Source organism: Oncorhynchus tshawytscha, linkage group LG05 (genome assembly GCF_018296145.1).
Source record: "Oncorhynchus tshawytscha isolate Ot180627B linkage group LG05, Otsh_v2.0, whole genome shotgun sequence".
Taxonomy (NCBI): Eukaryota; Metazoa; Chordata; class Actinopteri; order Salmoniformes; family Salmonidae; genus Oncorhynchus; species Oncorhynchus tshawytscha.
In genome coordinates this window covers 25680848-25706806 of record NC_056433.1, presented here as the reverse complement: position 1 = coordinate 25706806, position 25959 = coordinate 25680848, and the positions used below count along the sequence as shown (strand labels likewise).

Below are 25959 nucleotides of genomic sequence, written 5' to 3'. Positions count from 1 at the left end.
TAGGCAAGTCAGTTCAGAACAAATTCTTATTTACATTGACAGCCTCCCAATTGTGCGCAGCCCTATGAGACTCCCAATCACGGCTGGATGTGATACAGTCTGGAATCGAACCAGGGACTGTGACACCTCTTGCACTGAGATGCAGTGCCTTAGACCACTGCACCACTCAGGAGCCTGAAATAATGAAATAATTGCTTCTGTGAGATTTATGTTTCTATATTTTATTGATTATTAGATGATTGCAAGAGCACACACACATACAGATAACAATGTAAAAAATAAACATTAACATAGGGCTAGATTTAATTCAGACTGCAGAAGATCCATGTTACAGCGTAATTGACATTTAAAGGCAATTTCCGATTGGACTGACATTACTGTGACTGCAGTCTCTGAGAAATGTGGGAACATTGCCTTTAAATGTCAATCCCACTCTGGATTGAATCGAGACCATAGACTAATGGAGATACTACCTTCCCCTAATAAAGCTAGTTAATCTAGGGGCTCTATTCATTCCGTAGCACTGAAGATCTTAACATTTTTATGTGGATCTTCCACGATACTTTGTCGAAATGGATTGAATCCAGCCCTAGGTTTCTCATTCTATTACATAAATGCATTTGCTCTACAGCCACAAATGATACTCCTATATTCCAAACAATGAATTGGTGGCAGCGGGTTTAGATTAAAAAAGACAATTAGGCCGGGATTCAATCAAAGGCACGTTGTCTACAAGTGCACAGCACTTGAAGGGCATTTTAAAGGTAATCTCAGCTTGAGCCAATATCTGCAGTGTTTACCGTGAATGCGATCTTTGCAAATGTTGGGGAAATAGCCTTTAAAAGGCACTTTGTCAGTATGCAATGTGTTTGTCTACAACATGCCTGGAATCCTGGCCTTCCTTTATTACAATAACTTTGATTGCCATAGTTCATCTACAGTTATAAATAATGCAAGTACAGGAAAACTCAATCAATTGAATCATTAGTATTATTAACCAAATGCCATTGACCAACACAACAGTAATATTATGACATCATAGTATGCTACTGTACTGTTTGTAGAAAATAAGTGTACAGGAAATCACAAAGATGTGTTTAGCAATTGATTCATGTCTAGGAGTTCAGATATTAATATGAAACTTGATAGGTAATTTACATAATATAATGAAATCATGATAAGCCCTGTCTAAACACCACCTAAACCACAGCCATCCCTGTCTTTGAGGAAACAACCAGGTGGATGTTTCTGTCTGGGTGAGAGTAGTGGCAGACATATGGGTTGGTCCTGATCCAGTATATAGCTTGATCCAGAATATAGCTCGTTTTCTGAGGCAGAAAACATATGATGAGTACGGTGTCTTTCATTCACCAATCGTGCAGACCCTTAAAGTGTGCAGGCTTTTGTTACAGCCCAGTACTAGCATGCCTGATTTAACTAATTAAGGGCTGGAGGAGTTAAGAGTTAGGTGTTTAGCAGCAGACATGTTTGTCTTGTATCAAGACTGTACAAACCTTGATGTTCATCAATTATTTGAAGTGGACTTTGTCAGGTCTTTTATACTCTCACTTGTCCCTTTGGTAGTACGTGCCTGGTGAGAGAGGTGGGCAGATTTATATCTGTGCTTTCAGTAACACATGACACTATGTTGGCATTACAATATTGATACATTATTTATTTATTTATTTTATTTTGCTTTGCTTTCTAATTACAGGAATATAATTGGGCGTTTTTTGTTATTTAACAGTCTTTATAAACTGGGTGGTTCGAGCCCTGAATGCTGATTGGCTGACAGCCGTGGTATATCAGACTGTATACCACGGGTATTTTTTAAATTTTTATTTTAAGTCAGTTAAGAACAAATTCTTATTTTCAATGGCGGCCTAGGAACAGTGGGTTAACTGCCTGTTCAGGGGCAGAACGACAGATTTGTACCTTGTCAGCTCGGGGTTTTAACCACTAGGCTACCCTGCCGCCCCGGTATGACAAAACATTTATTTTTACTGCTGTAATTAAATTGGTAAAAAGTTTACTATGTCATTACAAGACAAATACCATAGTACTATGGAAGTACAATGTTGTAACTAGCGTAATTATAGCATTTCTACACAGTTATAAGAGCAACTTGAAGAAAGATTTAACCACATTTGACTGCTCAATAATTTGTATTTTTTTATTTTATTTATCCGTTATTTTACCAGGTAAGTTCACTGAGAACACGTTCTCATTTACAGCAACGACCTGGGGAATAGTTACAGGGGAGAGGAGGGGGATGAATGAGCCAATTGTAAACTGGGGATTATTAGGTGACCGTGATGGTTTGGACACCGGGGTTAACACCCCTACTCTTACGATAAGTGCCATGGGATCTTTAATGACCTCAGAGAGTCAGGACACCCGTTTAACGTTCCATCCGAAAGACGGCACCCTACACAGGGCAGTGTCCCCAATCACTGCCCTGGGGCATTGGGATATTTTTTAGACCAGAGGAAAGAGTGCCTCCTACTGGCCCTCCAACACCACTTGAAAGGAAAGACAACAAAAGCAGGGAAAAAAAGAGCAGAACTCACCCCAGCCAAGAAAAGTTTCAACACCTCATCTTTCACCTGGTATTAACATGACAAAGAAGGAGTAGTAGTAAGGGTACATAATATCTACACAGTTAGTATACATTATTCACTATTGTAACACTATTAAATTATATCTTTCATTTATATCTAAATTATATCTATCTATATCTTTAAGGATGGACAAATACCCTTTTCTCTGCAAAACATCCAGTCAGCAAAACGAAAAGGCCCTGAAAAACATCACACAATGAATACAATGGTAAAAACTAATTACAGCTAGTTTCACTCAATAATTTCAGACAGGAATATCTGTAATGGAAAATGGATGACAAAGTACCTGAAAGGAGTTTATGATGGTGAAAGCATAATTCATCAGAACACCCATTGGTGCGTTGATATCAATGAGCAGAACAAAGAATCCCAAAACCCATGTTACTCCAAAGACTGGCGTTAAAAAGACCATCACTTTCATGATGCTTTTGGCTGCCTCTTTCTCATCGGCTTTACTCCCATCAGAGACAGTGGACTTTAGGAGTGTCATAATGACAACACCCATGGAGAAGAGATTCATCAAAATAATCGTCCCGACGGGCAGAAGAAATGCGTGAATGGACCCCTTCAGAAGTCCCTCGTAAGTGAGCCAGCAGGTTTCCGTGTTGTGGTAGGGTTTCCCTGTGTATTTGTAGTACACATAGGTAGCTGACACTATCACTGTGGGACAGATGTAGCCGAGGATGGTGGACAGGAGCAGATATACCCTCTTCCTCAGCGGGTGGAAGATGAAGATGAGCTGGTGTAGTAGCATGATGCTGAGGCATAGCATCCAGCAGAACATAGCCAGGAAGAAGTACTGCTTGGTCACGGTCAGGACGAGGCACCAGGTAGAGGTTTTGATGCTGGAGAAGCAGGCGGCCAGGAAACTGCAGTCGGCCAGTAACAGGCACAGAGAGATGTTGACCAGGGCCGTGTGGCGGAAGTGCGAGAGGTTGGACTTGACGACGGCCGACCACACCAGCGCCTCGATGATGAGGAAGATGATGAGGGAGCAGATGGACACGCCGAGGCCCACGTAGGTGATCTCATCCAGAAAGAGCAGGGTCACCGGGATCTTTGACATCAGCACTGAAAAGGAGGTCAGGTGGGTGCACTCGCAATAGCTTCTATTGTTGACCCCTTTCTTCCACTTGCAGCCTTCTTCAGACCATTCGTTCAATGTGGTGTTCCAGAACACACAGAGGATGTTGGAGTCTTGAGTCATCGACTGGTTGATGGGAAAGTCCAATTTGATGTCTATTTTGGAGTCATTGCTGTTTTGCAGTGTGGCTGACACCACAATGCTAGGGAATTTATAGTCTGAGAATTTAGAATTGTTTAATTTGTCAGCTAGGTTTTTTACTCCCACAGTTTTCACTATTCCCGAGGACAGGGCCAATTTGACCTCTACACCAAACACAATGTCATTGCAAGATGTGCCGTTTTGAACATTGCAGAGTTTGAGTTGTATATTTGGGGTGTCATTTCCCTCACTGGTATTCATTTTGATGTTATTCACTAGACCCTCGATAGACGTGAGGTATTTTGAGGACATGTCGTATTCAAGGGTTTTGTTGACTGCCTTCCAAGTGTTATTCAACATGCTGCTCGCTGCATCAAGAAATGTCTGAAAAATAAATATACATTTATGTTTCTGTATGAGATATATTGTACACGACTGTATAACAGTTATCTGGGGTATGGCTCACATCTAAAATGGAGTTATCCAGGGTGATGGTTTCTGATGCACTCGACATGGTATCCAGCACATTGATGGATGCACTCAGATCAGCAACTGAGTCAGCAACCATGCTCTTCTTCAAATCAGAAAAGATTTGAATAGCAACCTGAAGAGTGGCCCCAAGTCCCTCTTTAAAATTCTGTGATGTAAAAACAAACATGGAATAGTAACTTGGTTTCCTATACCAACACATTCTACAGGCCCAGAGTATTTCAACACAGGTCACACAGCATTCCATTGGCTGGATGTGTAGTTGAAGAATGTGATATATCATATGACCAACCCGTGAGTAGTGTTGTCATATTACTAAATGGCAGGAATGCACTTTTACAGAAAATGTAGGCATTCACCGAAACATTACCAATGTTCCATATCAACTTCGCAGAATAAGAGTTGTGTGAGTGCAGAAGGTGAAAGGTCATACTCACTGCTGCTGCATTGACAACTTTGATGAGCTCCTCATTTACACAGTTATCCAGCACCTCCATCCACTCAGGCCCCTTGCATGTCCGCTCTTTGTACCCAACTCTATTCACCTCACATTTTCGGATGGTGACAGTTACACCTTTTGGGGTTTTTGGCCAAACATTACTGTCTTCAGGACAAGCCTGGTTCCTGTCATGAGCTGAATATAAACAGCAGTAAAGAGTATTGATAGGAATTAAGCCTCATCTTCTTCATCCCTTCTGGATGTAAGGGGACTTTAACCAATCACATCATTTCACACATTTGAGGGATAGTAATTAACTGGAATGGCTTTTCCTTTTTTCCCTTTTTTTATGGACTCATACAATCTGAACATACCATATATCACTGGGATAGTTATGCTTGCTTTCTTGATCTCATCCATCTGGTTTGTAAAGCTGACGATGACAACATGGGGTGAGCTTGATGGACTGCAATTTATAGATATCACTGTGGTGTAGGCTATCCCCGCTGGTGGTACTAGAATAGAATGTGGTCACACTTTATTTGGATAGTGAAGATTTTCCATCTGTAGATGCTCTACAGATGGTCATACTATCAGCAAACTATCTGTTGATAAGCAACTGCTTATTTATTATCAAGTTACTGCAACTTTAATCATTTTGAGCACAAAAATAAACAAGGTGATACATAGTTCAAGACACAAGACTAAGAGTTCCTGGTACCTGGTTGAGTTTGGAGATTTGGAGTTTGGAGATTATTTTGGTATGACCAAGTGACCGTGTATTGCTCTGTGCTGTTATCGATGGTTGCGGTGACTGTCACAGGAGGCACTGCATCTTGGCATTCTACAGTCAGTGGGTCAATCGTCATGGTGATCTTATCTGGTAGCAGGGCTACCTTCAACTCTGCAGTGGCTGCGTGCACAATGGACCCTTTGGAAAATCCACACTTATAAATCCCTTCAGAAGCATTAAGAGAGGGATAAAATAGTTAATCATCACTCAAAAAGCAATAAACATTACCAACAGTAGGCCTATTTCAGCATCGAACAAAATGAGATGCTATATTTACAATGGCTTCATAAACATGAAATAGAATCCTACACCCTCAACTTATATTGGCAAGCATCATAGGTCTCTCAGACTCACCTGCCCAGTTCCCTGACAACTTTATAATTTGGACTGTGGTACAATTGTGTGGCGTTTCATTGGGTAATGAGACTGTTATGCTGCTTCCAGTGTTCAGATTAAATGTCTTATTTCCTTTTAACAGGTTCCAGTTCCAAGAGCCGTTTGTTTTCTCTTCAAATCTGCAGTTTAGCGTCGGTGTTGAGGAGAATTTCACTGTGTCCATTGGATACTGAATGCTCACGAGTCCTGTGGAAAAGCAAAAACATACAGTATCAATGCAATAAATAATACAATACATCCTTACACGCTTTACATAATAATTTCCAACCTAACAATCTATTTCATACCATAATCCTTGCCACATTTCTCAGTATGAAACTGTCTCTGCACTTGTTTGTATGGTCCGGCGAAGGTCATCATAGTATCGAAAGCTTAGCAAGTTAAACTCTGAAACTACAACTGATTAGAGTGTGCAGAGACTCCATTTTTAAAAATATATATATACTGTATATAATATTTTCTCGTGTGACTTATCTGAGCCTAATGCCCCGGTGTTTTTGGCAGATCTACTCATGGTCTTAATATCACTACGTGAAATGGCTGTACTGTATAGGAAGGGGCAGGGCATTTACCTGATGTTTCAACAGCTATTTTGCCAACAGTAGGTTCCAGGTCAGCTATTATTTTTGCAAGTGTATCAGTCAGAAATATGACACTGAGATCCACTTTGAAATCAACAATTTGTCCATCATCCCTTATGTGTCCGTATTGAGTTGCCAATGGGTGAAAGGGAGACAAAATCAGAAATTGATGTTGCACCTTTGGGGAGAAAAACAAGCACTCTGCCAAATATTAAGCAATGAGAAAATACATCCAATATATTTAGATTTCATTACCTCGGTCCAGACACATTGAGGCACTCAAACCCATGTAATTGTTTAAAACCATCTGTAAGCTGAGATGAAAAGGAAATTTTAGCATCAATATTACATATAGTGTGTGTTCAGGTGTCACTTTAACTCACTATAAATGTTAATAATTTTCATCACAACCAAAACTACTATTTCAGCGAATTTGAATTCCCTAAAATTAAAATTAAAATGTACCTGTTTTTTGATAGTATCAGTTTGATTAATTGTTATTCTCACTTGGACTGTTCCATTAAAGCGAACTATGTCAACAAAAACAAACAATTACAATAGTGTAAAATATACAGTAACACTGCAACAATAACAATAACTACATTAATAATAGCAGTGGATGACAATTAGTAGAAACAACAGCAACAAGGACACAATGAAGAAGGAATCATAACAATACTTGTTTAATAGTATCAACTAGGGCTAGGCTATTGATCATATAGAAGAATGATAGCAGAAATAACAGTATCAGCAATAGTACCTTTCACTTTGGGTATGCAGAGGGCTGGGTAGTCAGAAATATTTGCGTTACAATATGAGTAATTGCAACACTGGAAATTGCCACACACGTCGTTACTCCAGATGTACGCTGATGAACAGTTACACGTAGAAGCATTCCCGACAATTTTACATTCTACAAAGAAACACACATTATCAATCGGGCTATGGATGAAACACTGATAGAGAATAATTTTAAACACATTTTTCTCTATGAAACCATATTTGGTAGAAATAGTGATACTGTACCTGCTGTTAGTTCAAGCAGTTCAATAGTCATTGTTGTATTAGGTGTTGCTATTTGCTTGATTGCTGATAGAGCACCAGAGACGTTCAATGTAGCATTGCTTTCTATCATGAACTCAGCCATGTAGGTATCTAAAACAATCAGTGACATAAAGGAAACATTTTGGCAAATAGGCATGAGAGCCTGTTCGACTTCTGATTTAAATGATAAGAGGAGAGGGTCTCCAAGTGTGCATCTGCTTGTGTGAGTTACTTAGTAATTTCACCTTTTCATAGAGAGTAAGCTGCTTGGTTTGTTATGTATTCAGACATAAATGCATAAATAACTCACCCACTGCTAAGGCCTGTGTCAATGAAGAGAGAGACACATTATATTTCATCACTAAAGGGACATTATAAACTGGCTGATTTGAGCCCTGAATGCTGATTGGCTGCCAGCCATAGTATATCAGACTGTATACCACGGGTATGACAAAACATTTATTTTTACTACTCTAATTACATTGGTAACCAGTTTATAATAGCAATATATGGCCAATATACCACGGCTAAGGGCTGTATCCAGGCACTCTGCATTGCGTTGTGCATAAGAACAGCCCTTAACCGTGGTATATTGGCCATATACAAAACCCTCTCTGACCACTAGAATTCATCTGTGAGATAATATGCATTAATTAGGTTACTTCCATTTCTCTATAACATGTTTTGTTTTTATCTGTGCTATACTTGATTTACTTGGCTAACATCCATGGCTCCTGTGTAAATTCTTACCGGCTCATTTCAAATACCATTACAATGTACTGCTTACCTGCTGGTAATGGAATAACACACCAATGAAAAGTATTACAGCTCTGGCCCACATCGTTTGTCTGATGGAAGTAAAGAAGATGGACACTGCTTCAATCATTTGGACACATTACTTAATTACAATGTTTGGCTCGTCGAGTGAAATAAAAAGTGAAGACATAACATCACTTTTCTGATAGTCCATTCCCATTGTTGTTATATTTGTCTCATTTGAGTCTGTCTATTTGTTGCTTTTATTCTTCTATTCAGACGTTATTATCCATCTCTGGGAATGTATTTTATTTTATTTTTTAATATTTCCCTGTGAGGTAGCTACTTAAATAACGAATACACTTCAGAACCATTACTAACCTCTTATCTCATGTGCCCCTTTCCCTGAAGTACAAAAAGTCATAATTTAACTAGACAAACATTCCTTTGCATTACTTTGCATTTTCCCCGTAACACAAACACAGCAGGCAGTGAGCTTGTCCTGCTGAACTGCTGATGGTGCAATGAATCTCTCTGATCAATAAACAAAACCCAGAACAATGCACGTACTATGTACACTTTTCTGTATGTCCTCTCAATCATTTACATGTCGGAAGAGTCCCTTCAGAAAGTATTCAAACCCCTTAACGTTTTCCACATTTTGATGTGTTACAGTCTGAATTCAAAATGGAATAAAAAAAATGTTTTTCTCACCCATCTACACACAATACCCCATAATGACAAAGTGAAACATGTTTTTCTCACCCATCTACACACAATACCCCATAATGACAAAGTGAAACATGTTTTTCTCACCCATCTACACACAATACCCCATAATGACAAAGTGAAACATGTTTTTCTCACCCATCCACACACAATACCCCATAATGACAAAGTGAAACATGTTTTTATAAAATTTTGCAAATGTGTTGAAAATGAAATACAGAAATATCAAATTTACATAAGTATTCACACCTCTGAGTCAATACATATCTTTCTGGATAAGTCTCTAAGAGTTTTGCACACCATTATCATACATTATTATAAAAAAATAGCTTTGACAGACATTTTGAAGTCTTGCCATAGATTTCCAAGCCGATTTCAGTCAAAACTCTAACTAGGCCACTCAGGAACATTCAATGTTGTCTTGGTAAGCAACTCAAGTGTATATTTGGCCTTGTCTTTTAGTTTATTGTCCTGCTGAAAGGTGAATTTGTCTCCCAATGTCTGTTGGAAAGCAGATTGAATCAGGTTTTCGCTAGGATTTTGCATGTGATTATCTTTATTCCGTTTATTTTTATCCCTAAAAAACTCTCTAGTCCTTGACGATCACAAGCATACACATAACATAATGCAGCCACCACATTGCTTGAATATATGAAGAGTGGTACTCAGTGAAGTGTTGTGTTGGATTTGCCCCAACATAACACGTTGTATTCAGGACATGAAGTTAATTTCTTTGCCACATTCTTTGCCGTTTTACTTTAATGCCTTACTGCAAACAGGACGCATGTTTTGAAATGGTTTTATTCTGTACAGGCTTCCTTCTTTTCACTCTATAATTTAGGTTAGTATTGTGGAAACAACAATGCTGTTGATCCATCCTCAGTTTTCTCCCTTCACAGCCATTAAACTCTGCAACGGTTTTAAAGTCACCCGTTTGCCTCATGGTGAAATCCCTGAACGGTTTCCTTTGTCTCCGGCAACTGAGTTAGGAAGGACGTCTGCATCTTTGTAGTGACCGGGTGTATTGATACACCATCCAAAGTGTAATAACTTAATAACTTCACGATGCTCAAAGAGATATTCAATGTCTGCTTTTTTCCCCTTTTTTTACACATCTACCAATAGGTTCCCTTATTTGCGAGGCATTGGAAAACCTCCCTGGTGTATGTGGTTGATTTTGTGTTTGAAATACAATGCTCAACTGAGGGACCTTGTAGATAAGTTTATGTGTGGGGTACAGAGGTGAGGTAGTCATTCAAAAATCATGTTTTAAACACTATGTTTGCGCACACAGTGAGTCCATGCAACTTATTATGTGACTTGTTAAGTAGTGATGGGTCGTTCGTGAACGAGTCGGCTCTAAGAGTCGGCTCTTGGAAGTGAACGTTGGGAGCCGGCTCGCATATCAGAAGAGCCAAATGTATTTATAAAAATATAATACATTTAAGATATGAATAATCAAAAGATTTGAATGAATAGAATTAAATAATTCAAAGAACAAAAAAATAAATAAAATAATATAGGCCTAAATTCTCAAGCGCAGACATTCGTTCTGACTGTCTGCTCAGACTAACAGCCTCACCTGTTGTTCCTGTCAATCAGACACGCATGGTCAACCAATGAACCAAAGATGCGTGAGGGAGGGCCGAGCCAACTCACTCACAGTCACACACTTAGCAGCCTAGGAGAGAGAGGAAGGACAGCTGTGAAAACAACAGCTGGAAAATGAGTCAGAAGCATTTCTTTTTGATACTGTCGCAAAGCGAACTAAAAATCAGCATTCCCCAAGTGAGGATGGCTTTCACTTCAGCAGTAATAAATTCATGAACTTCTTTGAGGAAAAGATCATGATTATTAGAAAGCAAATGACGGACTCCTCTTTAAACCTGCGTATTCCTCCAAAGCTCAGTTGTCCTGAGTCTGCACAACTCTGCCAGGACCTAGGATCAAGAGAGACTCTCAAATGTTTTAGTACTATATCTCTTGACACAATGATGAAAATAATCATGGCTTCTAAACCTTCAAACTGCATACTGGACCCTATTCCAACTAAACTACTGAAAGAGATGCTTCCTGTGCTTGGCCCTCCTATGTTGAACATAATAAACGGCTCTCTATCCACCGGATGTGTACCAAACTCACTAAAAGTGGCAGTAATAAAGCCTTTCTTGAAAAAGCCAAACCTTGACCCAGAAAATATAAAAAACTATCGGCCTATATCGAATCTTCCATTCCTCTCAATTTGTTTTGAAAAAGCTGTTGCGCAGAAACTCACTGCCTTCCAGAAGACAAAAAATGTATACGAAATGCTTCAGTCTGGTTTTAGACCACATCATAGCACTGAGACTGCACTTGTGAAGGTGGTAAATGACCTTTAATGGCGTCAGACAGAGGCTCTGCATCTGTCCTCGTGCTCCTAGACCGTAGTGCTGCTTTTGATACCATCGATCACCACATTCTTTTGGAGAGATTGGAAACCCAAAATGGTCTACACAGACAAGTTCTGGCCTGGTTCAGATCTTATCTGTCGGAAAGAAATCAGTTTGTCTCTGTGAATGGTTTGTCCTCTGACAAATCAACTGTAAATTTCGGTGTTCCTCAAGGTATATATTTTACCTCTTGGGGATGTCATTCGAAAACATAATGTTAACTTTCACTGCTATGCGGATGACACACAGCTGTACATTTCAATGAAACATGGTGAAACCCCAAAATTGCCCTCGCTAGAAGCCTGTGTTTCAGACATAAGGAAGTGGATGGCTGCAAACATTCTACTTTTAAACTCGGACAAAACAGAGATGCTTGTTCTAGGTCCCAAGAAACAAAGCGATCTTCTGTTGAATCTGACAATTAATCTTAATGGTTGTACAGTCGTCTAAAATAAAACTGTGAAGGACCTCGGCGTTACTCTGGAACCTGATCTCTCTTTTGATGAACATATCAAGACTGTTTCAAGGACAGCTTTTTCCATCTATGTAACATGGCAAAAATCAGAAACTTTCTGTCCAAAAATGATGCAGAAAAATGTATCCATGCTTTAGTTACTTCTAGGTTAGACTACTGCAATGCTTTACTTTCCGGCTACCCGGATAAAGCACTAAATAAACTTCAGGTAGTGCTAAATACGTCTGCTAAAAACCTGACTAGAACCAAAACATTTGATCATATTAGTCCAGTACTAGCCTCCCTACACTGGCTTCCTGTTATGGCAAGGGCTGATTTCAAGGTTTTACTGCTAACCTACAAAGCATTACATGGGCTTGCTCCTACCTATCTCTCTGATTTGGTCCTGCCGTACATACCTACACGTACGCTAGGGTCACAAGACGCAGGCCTCCTAATTGTCCCTAGAATTTCTAAGCAAACAGTTGGAGGCAGGGCTTTCTCCTATAGAGCTCCATTTTTATTGTCTGCCTACCCATGTGAAAGATGCAGACTCGGTCTCAACCTTTACTGAAGACTCATCTCTTTAGTGGGTCATATGATTGAGTGTAGTCTGGCCCAGGAGTGTGAAGGTGAACGGAAAGACTCTGGAGCAACGAACCGCCCTTGCTGTCTCGGCCTGACCGGTTCCCCTCTTTCCACTGGGATTCTCTGCCTCTAACCCTATTACAGGGGCTGAGTCACTAGCTTACTGGTGCTCTTTGCCGTCCCTAGGAGGGGTGCGTCACTTGAGTGGGTTGAGTCACTGACGTGATCTTCCTGTCTGGGTTGGCGCCCCCCCTTGGGTTGTGCCGTGGCGGAGATCTTTGTGGGCTATACTCGGTCTTGTCTCAGGATGGTAAGTTGGTGGTTGAAGATATCCCTCTAGTGGTGTGGGGGCTGTGCTTTGGCAAACTGGGTGGGGCTCTATCTTTCCTGTTTGGCCCTGTCCAGAGGTATAATCAGATGGGGCCACAGTGTCTCCTGACCCCTCCTGTCTCAGCCTCCAGTATTTATGCTGCAGTAGTTTATGTGTCGGGGGGCTAGGGTCAGTTTGCTATATCTGGAGTACTTCTCCTGTCTTATCCGGTGTCCTGTGTGAATTTAAGTATGCTCTCTCTAATTCTCTCTTTCTCTCTTTCTTTCTTTCTTTCTTTCTTTCTTTCTTTCTTTCTTTCTTTCTTTCTTTCTTTCTTTCTTTCTTTCTTTCTTTCTTTCTTTCTTTCTTTCTTTCTTTCTTTCTTTCTTTGATCATATTAGTCCAGTACTAGCCTCTTTCTTTTTTTCTTTGATCATATTAGTCCAGTACTAGCCTCTTTCTTTCTTTCTCTCTCTCTCTCTTGGAGGACCTGAGCCCTAGGACCATGCATCAGGACTACCTGGCATGATGACTCCTTGCTGTCCCCAGTCCACCTGGCCATGCTGCTGCTCCAGTTTCAACTGTTCTGCCTGTGGCTATGGAATCCTGACCTGTTCACCGGACGTGCTACCTGTCCCAGACCTGCTGTTTTCAACATCTCTAGAGACAGCAGGAATGGTAGAGATACTCTTAATGATCGGCTATGAAAAGCCAACTGACATTTACTCCTGAGGTGCTGACTTGCTGCACCCTCTACAACTACTGTGATTATTATTATTTGACCATGCTGGTCATTTATGAACATTTGAACATCTTGGCCATGTTCTGTTATAATCTCCACCCGGCACAGCCAGAAGAGGACTGGCCACCCCTCATAGCCTGGTTCCTCTCTAGGTTTCTTCCTAGGTTCTGGCCTTTCTATGGAGTTTTTCCTAGCCACTGTGCTTCTACACCTGCATTGCTTGCAGTTTGGGGTTTTAGGCTGGGTTTCTGAACAGCAGTTTGAGATATCAGCAGATGTACGAAGGGCTATATAAATACATTTGATGTGATTTGATTTGAAGCACAGTAGAATTTGGATGCATTTTAATAATGTAGACAATGTTAGAGCACAGTGTAGAATTTGCCAAAACAAAATCTCATATAAAGCCAGTTCTATGCACAATCTACAGCGGCATATGCGAACTGTGCACCCAACTATGAAGCTAGCTGTAGCGGAGCTTCGAGAAACTAGCGGGCCTGCTAGTGATAGTGGTGGAGCCAGCACCTCCACACAGTCAAGTAGGCCTACTCTGCGACCCACAGCAACACAGTCTTCTATGGACCAGTTTATGCCAAAGTCTATGTCTGTAGCAAAACAAGGCCAAAATTATATTGCATTGGCTAAAATGACTGCCACTGATTTCCAGACATTTTTGATCGTGGAGGACAGAGGTTTTAGAAATTATAGCAATAGTCTAAGTCCAATGTACACAATTCCAAGCAGGAAAACACTTTCAAAATCACTTATTCCACAACTGTACGAGAGCACACAGGCTTCAGTGCGGGAAAGATTCCAAAAAGCTGCTGCAGTTTGCCTTACCACTGACTGCTGGACATCAAGGGTAACCACTTCTTACATGTCGGTTACATGTCACTTCATTGAATATTTGTCGATGTCAAGCTGTCTTCTGGACTGCTTTGAGTTCAGCGACAGACACACCTCAGAGAACTTGGCAGAGGAACTGATGAGAGTGGCCAGAGAATGGCAAGTAGATGGAAAAGTGGTCTGTTGTGTTAGCAACAATGCAGCTAACATAACCAAAGCCATGAAAATGTTTAAATGGACCCATCACCCATGTCTTGCCCAGACAATCAACCTGATTGTAAGAGATGCTCTGAAGGTGATGAAGCCCACTGTGGACAAAGTGAAAGCAGCTGTGGAATATTTCCACAGAAGAACAGTAGGTGCTGAAAAACTAAAGTGTACACAACGCCAGATGGGGATGGCTGAGCTGAGGCCTAAACAAGACTGCACTACAAAGTGGAATTCAACATGTTTTATGTTCAAGCGGTTTCTTGAGTCAAAGGATGCCATCATCTCTATCCTGGTCATTGTCAATGCACCTGTTGATGCTCTGACCCAAGAGGAATGGGAGGTGGTGTGCAGAGTCCTGGAGCCCTTTGAGCAGGTCACAGTGGAGATCAGTGAGTACAGTAAGCAGTTATTATTACATCATTATTTAATCCAGTAATTATATATGTATATGTGATGAGATGTATATATGTAGATGAGGATGTAGTATCAGTAGACAAAACATGAACCTGAACTAATAAGTTACTGTTCTCTCTTTCCAGCTATGTGACAGCCTCAAAAATTATACTTCTGTGTAAGGGTCTGCAGCGAATCACAGCCAGTCGCCAGAGAGAAGCAAATGTAACCACAGGACATGTGACATAGTTGATTGACACCCATGTTCATCAATGGACAGAAAGTTCCACAGAATGGAATATAATCACGCACTATCAGAAACCGCTGCACTTGACCCCAGGTTTAAGAAGTTAGCCTTCAGTGATGCCAGAGTGATTGATGAGGCTCTTCAAAGAATAACCTCTGCAGCAGGGAGGGACAGCCCCAACAGTCAGCTGGCTCAAGCACCAGGGCAACAGGAAGAAGAGGGATCAGATGGAGCAGAAGCACCAGCAGTAGTGCCACAAATGTCTGCTGTTTGGATGTTGTTTGACGAGAGAGCAACTGGGGATGCAGCACGAAGGAATCCCTCAGCAGATACCATAATGGAGGTCCGATCCTATTTGGAGGAGCCCCTTCAAATAGTGGCCACATCCCGTCCCTCTGAGCCGAATGAGCCGGCTCACTGAAAAGAGCCGGAATGCCTATCACTATGGTTAAGCACATTCATACTCATGAACTTATTTAGGCTTGCCATAACAAGCTTTGACATTATGGAGTATTGTGTGTAGGCCAGTGACATAAAATCTCAATTTAATACTCAACCAAATGTGGAAAAAGTCAAGGGATTTGAATACTTTCTGAAGGCAATGTCGATATTGATAAAAACGATTCTAAAAATGTAACTGCAATAGAGCATACTGGGAAATATAGGGATGGGTGTAGTTTTGGTTCAACTCTGGTTATTGACACCTACACTGGGGGTTATTGTACTTCTTTACAGTGTTAATTTAACTGATATGAAAGGGACACATTTGTAGGCTTCCGTATATTTCAAGAAACTTTTAGAATTCTGAAGAACCGTAGATGCCACGTCAAGTACCTCACACTTAACTCAAAGGTTCTTTATCACATAAGAGTTCTCCAAGGAACCTTAAGAGCTGAGGATGAACCATTAAAGAATTTTCATTTTTTCCAGTGTAGACCGCCATGGCACACATATACAGTGGGGCAAAAAAGTATTTAGTCAGCCACCAATTGTGCAAGTTCTCCCACTTAAAAAGATGAGAGAGGCCTGTAATCATCATAGGTACACTTCAACTATGGCAGACAAAATGAGAAAACAAAATCCAGAAAATCACAAGGTAGGATTTTTAATGAATTTATTTGCAAATTATGGTGGAAAATAAGTATTTGGTCAATAACAAAAGTTTATCTCAATACTTTGTTATATACCCTTTGTTGGCAATGACAGAGGTCAAATGTTTTCTGTAAGTCTTCACAAGGTTTTCACACACTGTTGCTGGTATTTTGGCCCATTCCTCCATGCAGATCTCCTCTAGAGCAGTGATGTTTTGGGGCTGTTGCTGGGCAACACGGACTTCCAACTCCCTCCAAATATTTTCTATGGGGTTGAGATCTGGAGACTGGCTAGGCCACCCCATGCTTCACAGTAGGTATGGTGTTCTTTGGATGCAACTCAGCATTCTTTGTCCTCCAAACACGACGAGTTGAGTTTTTACCAAAAAGTTATATTTTGGTTTCATCTGACCATATGACATTCTCCCAATCTTCTTCTGGATCATCCAAATGCTCTCTAGCAAACTTCAGACGGGCCTGGACATGTACTGGCTTAAGCAGGGGGACACGTCTGGCACTGCAGGATTTGAGTCCCTGGCGGCGTAGTGTGTTACTGATGGTAGGCTTTGTTACTTTGGTCCCAGCTCTCTGCAGGTCATTCACTAGGTCCCCCCGTGTGGTTCTGGGATTTTTGCTCACCGTTCTTGTGATCATTTTGACCCCACGGGGTGAGATCTTGCGTGGAGCCCCAGATCGAGGGAGATTATCAGTGGTCTTGAATGTCTTCCATTTCCTAAAAATTGCTCCCACAGTTGATTTCTTCAAACCAAGCTGCTTACCTATTGCAGATTCAGTCTTCCCAGCCTGGTGCAGGTCTACAATTTTGTTTCTGGTGTCCTTTGACAGCTCTTTGGTCTTGGCCATAGTGGAGTTTGGAGTGTGACTGTTTGAGTTTGTGGACAGTTGTCTTTTATACTGATAACAAGTTCAAACAGGTGCCATTAATACAGGTAACGAGTGGAGGACAAGAAGAAGTTACAGGTCTGTGAGAGCCAGAAATCTTGCTTGTTTGTAGGTGACCAAATACTTATTTTCCACCATAATTTGCAAATAAATTCATTAAAAATCCTACAATGTGATTTTGTGGATTTTTTTCTTCTCATTTTGTCTGTCATAGTTGAAGTGTACCTATGATGAAAATTACAGGCCTCTCTCATTTTTTTAAGTGGGAGAACTTGCACAATTGGTGGTTGACTAAATACTTTTTTGCCCCACTGTAACTGCATATGCTTATTAACTAAAAATCCTCAACATTTTACTTGAAGTAATTTAACAGTGAAAAGGGTTGGCCTACACATTCAGCTGGATCTTACACAATCTTACATGATACTTAAACCTATGGGCTAGCACAATTACACAAAAAAACAAATTGTTCTACATAGTGCCAAATAGGGGTTATTTGGCTTGGAACCATAGCAGAACCCTAGTATATAAAGAACCATGCTCATAAGGTTCTAAATGAAATGTATGGTGCTATATAGAATCCTTTTCTTAAATATAAAATTCTACATAGCACCAAAAAAGGGTTCCGCGATGGTTACAACCCTTTCGGGTTGTTTTTTTTACTGGTTCTTTTAGAACCTTTATGGAGGTTATAGGGGTTATAGAACCTTTATGGATGTTCTCTATCTCAAAGGTTATTTTTAGAACTATAACATCATTTATTCTGGTTTAATAGCCATATTATATTGTTAAAACACCATATGTTTCATTATTGTGTTCATTGTATTATTGTGTTTATTAACAAATTGCATCAGGTGTGTTAGCTCTGGAATGGCTGAGGAGAGAGCTGAGAACTACTGACTTAGTCAAACATTCTCAATTGACACAAGTCTATACATTCGTTTTTCACAAGACACCATCACTGGACATATACTGTACAAAATGTAATCGCATAACACAACAGATCAGATAAACTGGAATGACAGTCTCACTCACGGTTGGACAAAAAGAGCCGTGAAAAACCACGCCTCAAATATTCTAATAAGCCACCCCTTCATTTTTATAATCACTGAAAGAGGATAGAACCCTTTTTTGAACGGCAATGAACCATTGAGTCAGTATGGTTCCACATTTTTTATTACCGCAGATATAGATATTACTGCATTGTCGGAACTAGAAGCACAGGCATTTCGCTACACTCACATTTCGCTACACTCGCATTACCATCTGCTAACCATGTGTATGTGACCAATAAAATGTGATTTGTATTAAGAACCATCACCCTTCCCAGAGAACCCTTGTGGAACCCTACTTTTTTTAGTGTGTACAAAACCTCCTGGTGCGTTTAGAGGTTATCACAGCACAGAAAAAGTCATTAAGCCACTTTTATAAAGTAATGTATGGCCTCTCAATATGACATTAATTTAAGCATTAATGAGATGGTACACCAGGCAGTGTGAATAGAACAGAATACTATGCAGAAGCAGCCTGTATAAACAGGCTACATTATTCCAGACACACCTCTTTTCGGTCTATTGAAGCTCACTTTATTTAAAAAGAACTTGAGCAGAAATAAACTGAAGTGTCTCAATTGAAAGCACTTTTTAGGTCTTGGGTCTTGGAAATCTCCTCTAAAAGTAAACTATTTTTCAACATCAATACAATACAGCCATTCTGCTAGCCTAACTAATTATTGCTAACTACATTTTAAAAAATGTCACAATATTCAAAATGTTTCACTCACACAATAAAATGTTCTGTTTAAAGTTATTTTCAAACTACATATTTGTCACGGGTTACTAGCTGTGGAAGGTAGGAGTCAGGCGCAGAGAGCAGAGGCTTCAATAACAGACGTCTCTCCGGCACAAAAACGGTCACGCCAAACACAGGGCGCAGAAACACTGACCCGCCCAAGCACACAGGGCAAAACGATCCAGAGAGAAAATACATCCAACACCGACAGTGAACATAAAATAATCCCACACAAACCCCAACGGGCCAAACAGGCTGACATAGACCAGAAATCAAGAAACACAAAAGAAACAGGTGCAACTAATAAGACTAAACCAACAGACAAGGGAAAAGGGATCGGTGGTGGCTAGTAGGCCGGTGACGAGGACCGCCGCCGAACAGGGAGGGGAGCCACCTTTGGCGGGAGTCGTGACAATATTGGCATGCGTTTGAATAAGAATATACAGGGCAACCACCAAGTCTTAAGCAGTATGAACCATTTGTAAATGCAGTCCTTCATAGAAATGATGAAAGATAATATATAATCAGGAAGAGGAGATACTGACCTTGATTTAAGAAATCTGCTCATAAACCTGGATTTTACTTGTGAAACCAGTGATCAACAGGTGGGATGCAGTTTGTAATCCATGATCACCAGGAGGCCTTCAGGGTAGACTGAACACTCACAGTGAAAAAAGCTTGAAAGCAGCACAAGAGATGCGTCAGATGACGATAAGAAGTGAAAAAGTGTTCCCTGCCATTTGCATGGCTGGTATCTCCCAATGCCATCTGGACTGGTCAACACAGGCCTTCAGGCCTTCAACTTTCCATCCACATTTGGCTACCAAATCCAGCATTTCCTTTCAGGAGGTTACAAACTATATAAATAGGACATTTTGCCTGGACATTACATGTAATTCCTATACATTTAAATATTATACACTCAATTGAGGAAAGACAGGTGGAACAGTGAGAGGCCCAATGTGGTTCGTTCTTTTATTGCAAATATTTACCAGCTAGACATTACAGAACACAGTACTTGATGAGGCCTGACTGTATTGAGCCACAGTTACCTCGTAGCTACTTCAACACTGGTTAATTAAGAGTCTTTTGACGCACCCATGTGTCAGTCTTAGCAACGTAATACAAAAATACCCACCACATCTGCCTGTCAGACTTCCGCATCCGCGGTGGAAGGTGGTCAAGCTACACCGGTGTTTGTCAGACCATGAAACATCCAGAAAATCGAATGAAAACGTCTGTAATGTCTGAACGTGACTCATCTGAAGTAGGTAAAGCTGATGTGCCAACTTTTGTCTGTAGCGTCGGAACGTGACTCATCTGAAATAGGTAAAGCTGATGTGCCGACTTCTGTCTGTAGCGTCTGAACCGTTTGGGCTAAAAACACTGTCATGACACAAAACCCACAAAATCTACCACACAAGGCAAAATATCCCATTACACCAAAGCCTACTTGCCAACAGTATGTTAATGTTACATATATAATTTTCTGAAATTGACCATATAAAAGTATCATTATAATTGGTCACACATTGATGTCAGACATGCACCTACCCCAATGCTCTGTTTCTGATGACTGGGATGAATGCAGGAGCATTCCTGCACCCAGAGGGGAGTAGTTCAAAGGCCGGGTAGATGAAGTAAGATTTTACAGTTGTGCCTACTAAAACCTGTAAAATCTTCCCTAACAATAAGCCTTCGGTATCAAAAAATATTCAATTACAACTTAAATAGGAAGAAGGCAGTTTATGCTGAGGGTGATAGACAGGCTGTAAGAGATGTACAACATGAGATCAAACGACAGAGGACTGTAAAGAATATGCATTGCAACAACAACAACAAAGGACTTGAGACACAAACTTTCAAACGAAAGGAAACTTTGTGGCAGGGAAAAAACACATTGTATGTAGGTGTCATAACCAGCCATAAAATAATACAATATACTGTACGTCCCAACAGGTGTAAATGTATGGGTCATGACGGTGTTATGACCATATAATGACAGGTTATGACATGTTACGTCAGCTGTTATGACATATTATGACGTGATTATGACCGTGTATTAAGGTGTTATGACTCTGGTTGTCAAGTAAAGGCTTACCTTTTTTTACTACTACATTTATATTGATTCCTGCATTTTGGGGTTTAGAGTTTGCAAGAAAGGTATTTCACTGTACTTATGTATGTGACAGTAAAACTTGAAACTGAAATAAGTTGACTTTCATACCTCCACAATCTTCAACTGATGAAAAGGCAGGTTGAACATGAAAATCTATCATGCTAGACTAATTTACTGATCTCACTCATGATATGACTTGTAGTCTTATTTTAGCATTAACTTTTGCTTTGTATTCAGTTACCACTTTATTGTAATGTCAACCATAAATGTGGTTATACTGTCTATGGGTAGGCCTATGTGTTTTCCTGACCTCACAAATTTGCATAACTACAGTGCATTTGGAGAGTGTTCAGAGCCCTTGTCTTTATCTACATTTTGTTACGTCACAGCCTTAATCTAAAATGGATGAAAATGTTTTTCCCCCTCATCAATACCCCATAAAGACAAAACAAAATACTTTTTTTTTTTTTGCAAATGTATAAAAAAATAAAAATAAATGAAATATCAGATTTACAGTGGGGCTAAAAAGTATTTAGTCAGCCACCAATTGTGCAAGTTCTCCCACTTAAAGATGAGAGAGGCCTGTAATTTTCATCATAGGTACACTTCAACTATGACAGACAAAATGAGAAGAAAAAAAATCCAGAAAATCACATTGTAGGATTTTTTATGAATTTATTTGCAAATTATGGTGGAAAATAAGTATTTGGTCAATAACAAAAGTTTATCTCAATACTTTGTTATATACCCTTTGTTGGCAATGACAGAGGTCAAACATTTTCTGTAAGTCTTCACAAGGTTTTCACACACTGGTATTGTGCTGGTATTTTGGCCCATTCCTCCATGCAGATCTCCTCTAGAGCAGTGATGTTTTGGGGCTGTTGCTGGGCAACACAGACTTTCAACTCCCTCCAAAGATTTTCTATGGGGTTGAGATCTGGAGACTGGCTAGGCCACTCCAGGACCTTGAAATGCTTCTTACGAAGCCACTCCTTCGTGGCCCGGGCGGTGTGTTTGGGATCATTGTCATGCTGAAAGACCCAGCCACGTTTCATCTTCAATGCCCTTGCTGATGGTAGGCTTTGTTACTTTTGTCCCAGCTCTCTGCAGGTCATTCACTAGGTCCCCCCGTGTGGTTCTGGGATTTTTGCTCACCGTTCCTGTGATCAATTTGACCCCACGGGGTGAGATCTTGCATGGAGCCCCAGATCGAGGGAGATTATCAGTGGTCTTGTATGTCTTCCATTTCCTAATAATTGCTCCCACAGTTGATTTCTTCAAACCAAGCTGCTTACCTATTGCAGATTCAGTCTTCCCAGCTTGGTGCAGGTTTACAATTTACCAACCCTCAGCTTCCCTCAACCCATCCCATCTATCTCTGCTGGCCACCCACTTCGTGTTTCTACGCAACACATATCTTTCAACTATGCTGTGATGTTCAATGTCCAATTTCAATCTATCTAATCAAAAATAATCTACAGATTGCGTGTTGAAGATAAATACTTCTACTAAGAGTATTAGATTATTAGTAATTGACTGACCCGGTCTCTCCAGATCTCCAGATATTTCTAGGGTAAATTTTAGATCAATGCTATGCATTTTCAGCCATTCCTGAACCTGAGACCAGAAACAGGCTACCTGAGGGCAATACCAAAATAAATGGTCTATTGATTCTGTATCCTCACAACAAAATCTACAGAGTTTCGGTGATTTTATTCCCCAAATATTAAACATTTTGTTGGTGGCAAGAATTCGATATGATAATTTTAGCTGAAAAGTCTTGAATCTTGCGTTGTTTTATATATCAACTCATACACCCTGTACCATGGAATCAGTACATCAAAAATCTCTTCCCAACTATTTTGCCATCTGTATGGCACAGTTGTGGTCCTCAAATGAAACTGGTATACTTTCTTATTCATGCTATTTTTATTCCTCTGCCAGTTTTGAACCTTGATATTGGGCAGACAGACCAGTTCCGTACCTCCTCCGGCTGCCACCCGCCTCCTCCATTTTTGGGGCAATGCTGTAATCAATTGGTTGTATTCTTGGATTGAGCAGACCTTCTCGTACAATTCTGATAACTCCATGAAGGACACAACTCTACCATTACAATTTACAATATAATTTAAGAACAAAATACCCTTTTCAAACATCTTTCCCATAAATACAGGTATTTTATCAACCAGCACATTTAAGTTCAGCCATAATATTTGTTGTAATATTTGTTCTGTCTTTTCAGGGGGATGAAATGTAAATTGTCGCCAGCTCTGCAATGCTTGTTTGAAAAAGAGAGATACTTTGAAAAAAATCATATATAAAAGTAATATAATTTTCAATTAATCGAAAATGAGACATGACAATCTGCACAAAGGCAAAAATGCCCTTTTTAAACAATGGATGAGCTTTTCTTATTAATCTACTTGAGAACCATGTAGGGTTCAAATAATACTTTTGAATGAGTGAAGCTTTTAATTTTAGAGAGAGGTTTAGTGCTTTTATATTTAATCATCTCAACCCACCCAATTCATATTCATTATATAGATAGGCTTGTTTTATTTTGTCTGGTTTTGCGTCCCAGATAAAGCAAAATATTTTTTGCTCATATGATTTGAAAACGAATCATCAGGAGTAGGCAGCGCCATAACCTTTTGTGACTACGGGGCAGTAATTTTCATTTTTGGAAAAAAAACATTCCCGTAGTAAACGGGATATTTTGTCAGGACAAGATGCTAGAATATGCATAGAATTGTCAGCTTAGGATAGAAAACACTCTAAAGTTTCCAAAACTGTAAAAATATTGTCTGTGAGTATAACAGCACTGATGTTGCAGGCGAAAGCCTGAGAAAAATCCAATCCGGAAGTGCCTCATGTTTTGAAAACACTGCATTCCAATGGGTCCCTATTGAGCAGTGAATGGGCTATCAACCAGATTACTCTTTCTCCGTATTCCCGAAGGTGTCTACAGCATTGTGACGTAGTTTTACTGAAGAATACCCGTAGGCGGCTACATTGCGCAAGTGGTCACCTGATGCTCCCAGAGAGATTCTCACGTAAAATACAGAGGTAGCCATTACTCCAATCGGTCCTACTGAAAAACTAATTGTCCCGATGGATATATTATCGAATAGATATTTGAAGCCATAAGTAAGTGAGTAAACTGAGATATGACTAAGGAGTTAATCAGGGAAATAGTTCCATAAATAGTGTCACGCCCTGACCTTAGAGAGCCTTTTATTCTCTTTTTTGGTTAGGTCCGGGTGTGACTAGGGAGGGTACTCTAGATTTTTATTTCTATGTTGGCCTGGTATGGTTCCCAATCAGAGGCAGCTGTCTATTGTTGTCTCTGATTGGGGATCATACACTACTCAAAAAAATTAAGGCAACAACTCAATGTAACTCCAAGTCAATCACACTTCTGTGAAATCAAACTGTCCACTTAGGAAGCAACACCGATTGACAATAAATTTCACATGCTGTTGTGCAAATGGAATAGACAACAGGTGGAAATGATAGGCAATTAGCAAGACACCCCCAATAAAGGAGTGGTTCTGCAGGTTCTGCAACCACAGACCACTTCTCAGTTCCTATGCTTCCTGGCTGATGTTTTGGTCACTTTTGAATGCTGGCGATGCTTTCACTCTAGTGGTAGCATGAGACGGAGTCTACAACCCACACAAGTGGCTCAGGTAGTGCAGCTCATCCAGGATGGAACATCAATGCGAGCTGTGGCAAGAAGGTTTGCTGTGTCTGTCAGCGTAGTGTCCAGAGCATGGGGGCGCTACCAGGAGACAGGCCAGTACATCAGGAGACGTGGAGGAGGCCATTTATCAAATGCCTTTTCAAAATCCGCTATAAATACCATTCCTGGCTTCTTACAGTGACTTCCGGCGCCGACAGAGATGGCCGCCTCGCTTCGCGTTCCTAGGAAACTATGCAGTTTTTTGTTTTTTTACGTGTTATTTCTTACACTAGTACCTCAGGTCATCTTAGGTTTCATTACATACAGCCGAGAAGAACTACTGAATATAAGATCAGCGTCAACTCACCATCAGTACGACCAAGAATATGTTTTTCGCGACGCGGATCCTGTGTTCTGCCTTACAACCAGGACAACGGAGTGGATTACATGCAGCGACCCAAAAAAACGACTCAGAAAAAGAGGGAAACGAAGCGGTCTTCTGGTCAGACTCCGGAGACGGGCACATCGTGCACCACTCCCTAGCATTCTTCTTGCCAATGTCCAGTCTCTTGACAACAAGGTTGATGAAATCCGAGCAAGGGTAGCATTCCAGAGGGACATCAGAGACTGTAACGTTCTATGCTTCACGGAAACATGGCTAACTGGAGAGACGCTATCCGAAGCGGTGCAGCCAGCGGGTTTCTCCACGCATCGCGCCAACAGAAACAAACATCTTTCTGGTAAGAAGAGGGGCGGGGGCGTATGCCTCATGGCCAACGTGACATGGTGTGATGAAAGAAACATACAGGAACTCAAATCCTTCTGTTCACCTGATTTAGAATTCCTCACAATCAAATGTAGACCACATTATCTACCAAGAGAATTCTCTTCGATTATAATCACAGCCGTATATATCCCCCCCAAGCAGACATATCGATGGCTCTGAACGAACTTTATTTAACTCTCTGCAAACTGGAAACGATTTATCCGGAGGCTGCATTCATTGTAGCTGGGGATTTTAACAAGGCTAATCTGAAAACAAGACTCCCTAAATTTTATCAGCATATCGATTGCGCAACCA

General features: G+C 40.5%; 1 protein-coding gene across 1 annotated transcript; it reads right to left on the bottom strand.

Annotated features, from left to right (window-relative positions):
* Positions 1-215: 215 nt before the first annotated feature.
* LOC112250367 (adhesion G-protein coupled receptor F3) lies at positions 216-19756 on the bottom strand. The gene is made up of 18 exons (XM_024420452.2): positions 19623-19756; positions 8376-8436; positions 7899-7911; positions 7571-7699; positions 7305-7457; positions 7010-7074; positions 6800-6858; positions 6536-6657; positions 5922-6149; positions 5496-5732; positions 5149-5289; positions 4773-4969; positions 4313-4483; positions 2908-4230; positions 2759-2800; positions 2571-2606; positions 1515-1591; positions 216-1328 (listed from the first exon to the last, which is right to left on the bottom strand). Exons 1-17 carry the CDS (start codon positions 19643-19645, stop codon positions 1526-1528), a joined length of 3066 nt encoding a protein of 1021 aa, XP_024276220.1. The 5' UTR covers positions 19646-19756; the 3' UTR covers positions 216-1328; positions 1515-1525.
* Between the last annotated feature and the right edge of the window lie 6203 nt (positions 19757-25959).

Excerpts from the sequence above, each read along its gene's own strand:
- LOC112250367 (XM_024420452.2), bottom strand. The coding sequence starts at position 19,645 with ATGAGCAGATTTCTTAAATCAAG. Across the intron at positions 6,150-6,535 it reads AATAGCTGTTGAAACATCAG|GACTCGTGAGCATTCAGTAT; the intron begins GTAAATGCCCTG and ends GCTTTTCCACAG. Across the intron at positions 4,484-4,772 it reads AAGTTGTCAATGCAGCAGCA|AATTTTAAAGAGGGACTTGG; the intron begins GTGAGTATGACC and ends TTTACATCACAG.